This window comes from Oculina patagonica, chromosome 8, assembly GCF_052425735.1.
Source record: "Oculina patagonica isolate OP01 chromosome 8, crgOcupat, whole genome shotgun sequence".
Classification (NCBI taxonomy): Eukaryota; Metazoa; Cnidaria; class Anthozoa; order Scleractinia; family Oculinidae; genus Oculina; species Oculina patagonica.
Window position 1 is genome coordinate 26498052 of NC_135765.1, and position 9680 is coordinate 26507731.

Sequence of the window (9680 nt, forward strand, 5' to 3'; positions counted from 1 at the left end):
CAAAATTGGGATTTGGAAATTTATCATTTTGGTCTGGTACTGTGGTACAAGATTGAATAGCGCTCCAATTTATCATATTTGACCTGGAACGTATTTTCCTTCGGGCCCAGTGCTACAGAATACCGAACAATTCCGGTTAAAAGCCCCCCCCCCCCCCCCCCCCCCGCTTTTAAGCCCATCTTCTTGGAAAAATGAAAACAAAAAATCCGATTATAAGCCCCCCCCCCCCCCCCCCCCAGATATAAGCCCCCTTCTGCTGGATGACAGTACTGAACAGAGCTAAACACTCATTGCTTTATTATGCGTACTTAACTTTAAAACGTATTTCGATCAACACTCCCGTGGCTCGTTTCGAAACGTTTTTTTTTTTACTCCGCTTATAAGCCCTCCCGGATAAAAGCCCCTTCGCTTATAAGCCCACACAAAACCCCTTACGAAGTTGTATAAGCCCAGGGCTTATAACCGAATTTTACGGTAGTCCAAAAGTTTCAAATCAAACAACCCCCGTCCCCTGCCCTCTCTGTGCTCCCCCGTTATTTTAATTCCGAACTTCACAACGTTACAATTTAAGGCAACTTCGCCACTCGTTTTGATGTGAACCTCGCCAAGTAAGCCAAGTAAGCCGTTCCAAAACTATCGGACTCTTCATCTTAAACGCTAAGTTGGAAGTTCTTTTAGTTCGTCACGCAAGCTTTTCGCGTTGATCACGTCACGCAATCTTTCATAGAGGGTCAAAGTACTGAAATATTTTATGTTAAATTAATTGCACCACTACAGCCTCACGTCTTGGTTTCTACGTTTCATTACAACGGCATAAATTGGGGGTGGCTTCTCTGTGACTTCAAGATTGTCTTTATCTATGGCTTGGGTCTCCGTCACGGACACAACCTTCAGCGTCGACATTCTCCTTTCCTGGGTGGGGGGTGCTTGTGCTTGCGGCTGGTACTCCTCGTCTGCGCCGAAAGATAAGCTCACTTCTCTAATGCTTTCATCCAAGCTTTCAGTGTCGAAGGCGAAGCTGTCCAGTCCTAGCTCCTCGGGTTCTTTTAGAGGTTCTGGAAAACTCTCCGCTGAGGGAAAATGTCGCATGGATTGACTGCGGGTGCTAATCGAATCATCATACATTCGTTCGATTGCGTGAGACATGTCCCTGTTACGAGAGAAGAAACCAGTTTTAACGCTTGTACTAAATAGGAAATAAAAGTAAAGGGCATCTGTTTAACAATTAGACAACAAGTCCTGACCTAGTTTTATATGAGTGAATAATCTCTTTCCCAGATCTCCTGTGGACGGAGCCGAAGATATTTGGGAATGAGATTGGATGTGAGATTACTGATTATTAACCAAAAACAAAACGCAACGCCAATTCAAAGCACTAGTTTAGAATTCCAATATTTCCATGCAGGCACGGCCTTTTCTTCAGGGTTTTACAGAGAATAACTCTATCCTTTAAATGCAAAACAAAATCGACAACTGACGGTGCCCACTCCTTTCTCGTTTTACTGCTTGCTGAATAGCATATTATTATTTATTTTTTTTTGCTCACATCTGAGATCTGAGAAAAGAGAGAAACTTTGTATTGATTGGTTAAAATTTATGTGATTGGTACAGAGCACGTGAACTGTAAACGCTTTCCACGCATTGGCATGCTATCAACTGGAGATTATCGCGTGATAATAGTTCAAATGGGTGTATCACGTGATTTATTTCAACCAATGATGCGACAAAGAATTATGATTTACCGGTTGATCAAAATGTAGCATTTATATGTACTTACTTGGTTTCTTGTTTTCTCTTTTTTCTTGCCTTTATCATCATGCACAGAATTACAATGATCACGATGATAATCGCAATAATTGCAGCTGCAATCACCGCCAAGGCAACAATCATTTCTATAGCTAGGTGAAACCAAAAAAAAGTAATAAGGTACGTATTAGTCACACGGCGGTTGATATTGTGATCCAGTCTAGGTTAGGGCTTTCCACAAGTTGCTCGAAATTATTCAAAAAGTTACTTGAAATTTCTGAAAAAGGTGCTCGAAAGTTGCTACAAAAATCCAAAACGCTGCTATTTATCGATAAATTTTTTCCAAATATATGCTAATTTCCCTGTGAAGGTAAGATTTATCAGGCAACAAATTTCTTTCACTGAGAAAAATCAGGAGAAAAATCGTGAAGATATCGATGACGTCATGTTTGCTGACTAATTTTGTAATGTTTTAAATGGGAATGAGTCGAAAGTCGAAACGTCTTCGGATGTTTCACAAATATCTTCGGCAAACTTGGTTAATCTTCGTGTGGCCTTCGGACAACACTCGAACAATCTTCGAAGATCTTCAGTCAGGAGCCCATTACTACTAGTAATGGGCTCCTGCTTCAGTCTAAAAAATTGCTCAAAATGCAACAAGTTGCTCGAAAGAAAAAAAAGTTGCTTAAATGGGAAAAAGTTGCTCGAAATATGAAAAGTTGCCAAGCAACTTGCGGAAAGCCGTAATCCAGTCCAAGAATTATTTGTAAAAAACAAAACCAAGGCGTTGTAATTTACAACTCCTGGGAAAAAGCCAAAGCACTAGCAAAGAACCGTGTACGCTGGAGGAAACTGGTGGACGCCCTATGCTCCCAAGGGGGTGAAAAGGAACAATGATGATGAACATTATTATTTTCAGCCTGTCGACAGCCTCTCGATCTTTTTAACGCCCCACTCCCTCGCGCCTCCGCCTTCGCTCTGGCGCCCAGTTCTCTCGCGTTTTTTTTTTTTTTTTGTTCTTCGGCTTTGATTGAAGGAAAATACGAGCAAATAGAGGGCTGTTAACAGTCTATATATTTTAACTTTTACCAATATGAAGTCCCTTTGAAATCAGTTGATCTACCCCAGTTTTTTAATTCAATATTTTTTCGCCTTCTTTTGAATTCAGAGGGAAAAGAGAAACATCTGGCGTCCTCATTCTGAGCCTACGTACACTCTAATTGGACACCAACTGTTCAATAAATGTTGCCAAAATAACTATTCTTTCAGTGCCTCAGCTCGTTATCGCTGACCAGTAACTGTGAAGGCTCAGCGGAGGAGAACTGCTAACTCAATAGAAAGTAGTTTCGAATCAAGAACGGTTTAACAGATATATTTTAATCTTTTCTTCTCAAATACTTATGACAATTTGCGACTGCACATCTATTTTGCTGCAAAGGACAGCAAGCTTTATCAAAATCATTGCGCCTGTGTTAAAGTGGGAAAGGTGTTTCCTGCGAACACAGCTGCCCCTCCTTCGCGTTTCGCACGTAGTGGCGGGAGCGAATGAGAGAAGGCTAGTTCGCAGGCTAAACCTTGTTTCCACAAGCTGATTAGTTTCTCACATCGACAGGGTTTTAGTTATATTTGAACTACACTTAGTCCACCCAGCGTATTCAATCGACAACATTGAACCAAAAATCAATCGAACCCAATCGAACACCAATCGTTCGATTGGGTTCGGTAATCGAACAATTTCGCAAACACTTGCAACCCCCCCCCCCCCCCCCCGGACTATTTTTCTATACAGTCAACTCTCGTTTTAGCGGACACGCTCGGGATGTTGTTCAGTTTTCGTTGTAGCGAGAATCATTTCCAGTCAAACCTCTTTCGCCGGGGAGTGTCCGCAATAGCGGGGGGTGTCCGCAAGGTGAGAGTTGACTGTATCACTCAGACTTTTCACCCTGTTTGGATTTCGGCCTAGAGCAATGGGAAGGACTAAAGGATAGTGTAACTGCGCAAACGATATACGAGTACAGGTGGTACTTACATAAACACCAGTCCGTGCTACATTCTCTCTTGTCTTCTAGCGTCCCACACGAGGATGTTGATGAAGTGCACTCACGCCTTCTAGTTTGTTCGCCGTCACAGTTCTTCGAGCACTCGCCCCATGGACCCCAATTACCAACAGATTGTCCAGCTGTTTGGGAAAAAAATCATTTTTTTAGAAGCAAATCGATTGCTACTTTATTTTAGTTTTCGTTCGTTACGAGACGGGCGCGTCTGATTGCATGGCTCACGCAGTATACCGGCACGAGACACACGCGGTGGAAGAGTTGGTTGTGCGCGCGTATCTTAACTGAAGCCTTGTCTTTCAACTTGCAGTGCATCAAACGTTGCCAAAAACTATTTACGTTTACACCCCGTTTTTGCAACCTACAACGCAACAAAATGACTAGCTTATAATGAAAACTTTGTGGGCGGGAATTAACTTCCGAGAAAGGTGGAAACTTTTATTTCCCTGGTCTACTTGTTTGCGCAATTGCCGGCCTTTCGCACTTCTTCGCCACCGACATCCTAGTCGGTCTAAGCTGACCTCTTTTTGCTGCATGCCTTCAAAGCAACACCAATTCACTGTCGGAGTTGAAACCTGCCAACTATACCACAAATGAACTTCAAAAACAGCAAAGATGAAAAGAAAAAAAATACTACCTACAGGTTTTGGGATGAATTTTGATCAACTGATTTTTATGAAGGTAAATATACATTACGAGGAGAAAATTTTGGTAATGTTGCTGGACAGCTTTTTGGTTGCGTCTAAGATTTGTAGAGTTTATTTTCACTGAGATGAAGGGGGTGCTGGAGTCAGTATACACGTATACGCACGCGTGCATATGATGATAGGCTTTTATAGATGTGCTCCAGTGGAAATGCTACTAGCAGTGCTCTTTGCAAATATGCAAAAATATGCCGAATTCCCAAATTATGCTTCTGATTCCGAAATATGCTCACAATGACGTAGATCTACATAGAGGTGCGCCGCACAAATTATGATGATAACTGTGTGAATTATTTGTGATGGAGTATCACGGCCGTCAGCTCAGCTCTCGCACCACGTGTTGCCCCCGACCCACAGAGCACCGGCGCCACCGGACACCACACAATGAAATGCCCAAGTGCTAAAATTGCATATGCCGGGCAGTGCTCGTCACAAATTGCTAGCTCCTGCCAAAATGCTAGCACAATCTATAAAAGCCTATATGGTGAAGCCGCGTAATTGATCGCCTTAGACCTCTCTTCACCGGCTTGCTTTGCTGGGCGCGTTTTCGCGGCTTCATTTCTCGCGCGTGTGCCTGCTCGCTATACTAGGCGCGCGATTCCCGGACAGCTTGGTTTGTTACAAGAATTCACGGAATTTCAGCTTCGTACTATGTGCGTAAAGAGGTTTTTTTACATTTGGGGCCATCGACCTTCGAGAAATTTCTTTATTGATCACGAAAACAAAACAATTACGTTTACAAAGCGATAAACGTTATGCCTCAGTCACTCCAATTAGCTCATATTTATTAATATGCAATCAACCAAACATTGCAATGGAAAACATAAATTTAACTGAAAATCAATAACTAATTTATTTAACAGCCTCCGTTTTTGGGTCATACCGTTATTAAAACATGTGACTACGTTTCTACAGAAACATGGCAAATAAACTAAACTAGAAATGATGTATAATTATAAATGATATATAAAGTCAGTAAAATGAATTGATATATAATAATTATCATAGGCATGATTTCAAGTCGTTCAGATGTCCATATATATGTTGCTTTGCCGCTTTAAACTTAAATTTTTACACAATACTAGTAGAAAAAACACATTAATTACGTTGTATAAGAGCCTTCGATGCATACAGGCAATGTAGCGTTAGCAATTTAGTCGATATCTATTGCGTTCGTGTAAAAATAATAGAAACAATATAGTTTAAGCTGGGGCTGTAAGTTTTTTTTTAGAGTATAACTAATTTAACAGCCACCCGATCGATATAATCCCTCAGTTCTTTTTAGCGAAATATCGTGATAAATTTAGTTAACTATCGCTCGCCAAAGCAAACAAGAAAATGAATAAACATGACAACAGTGGCAATGCGAATTCACTCACCAGTCGTTTGAAAAAGGAAAATAAACTGAAGAAAAACCACGAAAGACATCTTACTGCAACTTAACGCCATGTTGCAGTGGTTCAAACCGACTCCAAGTTAAACACTTTTCACCGAGACTGCCTCGCAAAATCCTAGAAACCGAAGCGCAATGTGGCCACTTGAAGTCAAAGTTGCTTCAGTTGATTTGCAATGCACGTTAAACTGATTAATAATTGAAACTCAAAAGCTGGCTAGGAGATTAATTTGTTCGCCGACTCTCGCTAACACATGCTGAAGCAAAGAGCGCCGACTTTCGAAACTTTACGAAAGTTTTGATTCTCACGGTATAAGTTCGGCTACCGGCCCTGTCGGTTGAGAAGCAACAAATGACCGCGTTCGTTCTGCATTATTTTTCTTTGAATTGCTTTCGTCATAGGGTCTCGGTTGGAAGCAAAAAATACAATGAATGAATTCTGCCCGCGGCATGCTACTTTCCAGAAATATAACTAAAACAAGAGCAGCCATTTCAAGCATGACTGGTCCTATTATTTTTCTGGTTGACCTTGAGAATCTTTGTTTTCAGACATTTTTCTGGCGTTTTCTAAGCCTTTTCTACACAATTACAGCCATAGAAACGAAAAAATTGCTATTAAATAACGTGGAAGTTGAAAGTGCGCTTGTCTAATTGTGGTATGGTTACCATAGAAACCGTAATGGCGGGATAATTTCCAGACTCGTTCTTAGTCTCTTTTGATTTTTGGTAGGGATAAGAAAAATCTTGAAGGCGGATAAAATCTTGGGATTGATCCTGCCTCATGCCAGCCTTACCTTAATCAACCCTTCATCCAATGTGACATAACATTTTTTTTCTATTATTCTAAGGCAGATGTGACCAAACTTGGTTAGGTTCGTATCAGACGTCTAATGGGACGTTTTCAGCTTGCCGAAGGGCAAGCTCCGCTCCGACCGTGGTCAAACGACAGAAATATGCAAAAAAATAAGAGAAGTACTGCAAAGATAAGGTTTTAATTTTCACAGTTCAAAATTCGATACATTACCAGTATCCTAAGGGTTTACTAAGTTTTTTGGAGCTTTACTAAAAAAAAGTTCTACGTGTTTGAAAATAGCGATATGCGGACTTGTCGGCGCCATTTGTCAAAGCACTTTGGTTCGGATGCGAAACATTTAAAAAGTAAAAACACTCGTTTACCTGAGGAATGGGATTATGCTTACGCTCAGCAACTATTTTTATCTATCCTCGCTCATACTAACACTTCAATATGAACAAAAAAAGGCCAAAATGGAAAGAAAAGCTGCCTGGGACGTTTGACCGCGGTGAAAGCTCCGCTATGGGACATTAATGATATATAAAAAAGAAAGTCAAGCATGACTGGTTGGAGTCGCTTTGTTTTGGATGTCCCAGCGCGCGTTGCTTGTCTCACTTGTTCATTTCTTCAAGAAGGTCAAACCTAACTTCAGCTCTTCAACACCAACGAAACACGCAAAATCACTGACAACATGTCTTGCCGCTCTAGAAACCTTATCTATCAAATCGATTGCAAAAAATGCCACCATCAATTGATACATTGGTTTTTAGAGACCAAACACCAACTCAACGAACGCTTCGGACAACACCGCACCCTACACCAGTACCAATTCATTTCAACAAACCCGGCCACAAAGGACAGAAAGTAGCGACGTCTGTTTACCAAATCTTTTTTTTTTTTTTTTTTTCATTTCATTTTATTAATTCATTCCATTCTAAAATTACTATGATTAAATACAAAGCAAAACAAATAGAAGAAGAGAAATGGAAAAGGGCAAATTATAGAAAGCTAATGTGATACCCTTGATTTAATTACAAAATAGTTTAGGATAAAAAGTAAACTTACATAGGAGAGAAAGAAGTATAAAGTACTTAGTACTGAGCAAAATATACTGCTGGTAGAGGGGGGTCATTCCAATTGTAGCATCCAATAACAGTAGGGCAAAATTTCCTTATATCTATTAAATACTGAATCTAATATAACTCGTCAGATATAATATTTCTCTATCGTTAACATTTTGTATAGTCCTTTCTACCTTCCCAGAAATATTTTGCTTTGTGTCCTTTGCGGCGATTTCTTGTTGCGCTAAACTTGATCTCTGTTCACGTCTCATTTATTCCTGTAGTTAGTTCCCAGTCTTACTCGGTGGTCGAGCGCAACAGAAAACACTGAGAAGTACAGATTCCGCGAACGGCTTCATGACATAAGGCGATAGACTGACGTCATCGCCTAACAACTGATAAAAAGCAAGCAAATCAGTATCTGTTGCAAGCTAAATAAGCCAAGGAATGACTGGTGGCCAATATAATGTTACGTTATTATTAAACTGAATAATCTGAAGGAAAAATGTCGTAAGATTCTAGTGAGACGGGCAACACAATTTCCGGACATCAGCAGGAAGAGTGGAAACTAGTTGGAGTGACGGAACGGAGCGTGTTTTAGGGTGAAAACCTACCTTTGAATCAGTAGTCGGTAGTCGTCCTGCCTCACTCATATCTTTGTCCCGTGCACAAAGAAAGAAATTGAAATACGTGACAGATGACCACAAAATAAGTCGCCTGCAATGAATTCTGCGCCTCGCAGAAAACAACAAAGACACTGATATAGTTCCATCTTGTACCCAGGGCCCCCGAAAAAACAAAATTCTCAGCCAAAAAGACAGCAGCTCGACTGTGCTTGCAACTTAAAAGAGATCAGTTTATATTCAGTGACTTAGTGATTGAGAAAGTCAAACGTGCCAGGAACATTTTATCGGCGTTCCAAAAATTTTTTGACATAGTTAGTTACAAGTCCGTAGAGGAGACTGTGTCAGAAACACCGCATAAATAATTAAAGAATAACAATAATAAAAGGCTGCAGGCCCGTAGGGTGGATTATCTGGAGGGGGGTTCTTTTTTTTTGGGAATTATTTTTTAGTGCCAAAGGCGCTAGCCTCTAGGGGGTCTACAGACATGCCCCCCCCCCCCCCCAGGAAATGTTGCAAATTTAGGTTCTCTCAAGTGTCATTTTCTGCATTTTATGACATCATTTCTGAGGTGGGGTGCATTTTCCTTCCATATTAGCTCTTAGGAAAGTAATTTTCATTCTAAAAAAAATTCTGAAATGTTCAGAAATGAGTGTGTGCATTTAGACAGTATTCAAAACACGAATATTAAAATAACATGCTGGGTGAATGAATGGACAAGAAATTGAAAGAATGATGAATTATCTGACATGTTATACAATTATGTACCGTATTTTCTCGATTAAACACCCCCGGCGTTTATTTCAAACTTGACCCTATAGAGCCGGCGTTTATTTGATTCCAGCAGTTTGTTCAAGCCCTATGTTTCTAAGAAATGATTTTTATTCATTATTTTATACAGCCACATACGTAAACATTATTTCCAACGCATATTAAACCTTGAATAAATGATTAAGGGGTTTATTTTCAAATATAGCCTGGAGACCCGGCGTTTAATCGAGAAAATACGGTATTTTAGAAACAACAACTGAACATGTTCTATGTCTCGGCAAGTAGTTTGTTCCCGGGAGTAATTCTATAACTTTCAGAAATTTTGGTTAGGATTATTTTACAATGCTCGCACATTGTCTTAGACTAAGATCTTTGTCCAGAAATCCACAAAACAACAAATGCGCCTGCTTGCTTATCAAGCCACCTAACGCTAAAGCTGATTTCCGCGGGCGCCACTACAATGATGGAAAGCAAGACGAACATTAATTGACCAATCCAAAAGATTAAAACTTCTCATTATAGTGCCTAAATGTTG

At 40.3% G+C, this 9680-nt stretch overlaps 1 protein-coding gene across 1 annotated transcript; it reads right to left on the reverse strand.

Annotated features, from left to right (window-relative positions):
• Positions 1-241: 241 nt before the first annotated feature.
• On the reverse strand, positions 242-6280 carry LOC144663498 (uncharacterized). Its single transcript, XM_078524468.1, has 4 exons — positions 5884-6280; positions 3776-3925; positions 1778-1898; positions 242-1150 (listed from the first exon to the last, which is right to left on the reverse strand). Exons 1-4 carry the CDS (start codon positions 5951-5953, stop codon positions 772-774), a joined length of 720 nt encoding a protein of 239 aa, XP_078380594.1. The 5' UTR covers positions 5954-6280; the 3' UTR covers positions 242-771.
• Positions 6281-9680: the final 3400 nt, after the last annotated feature.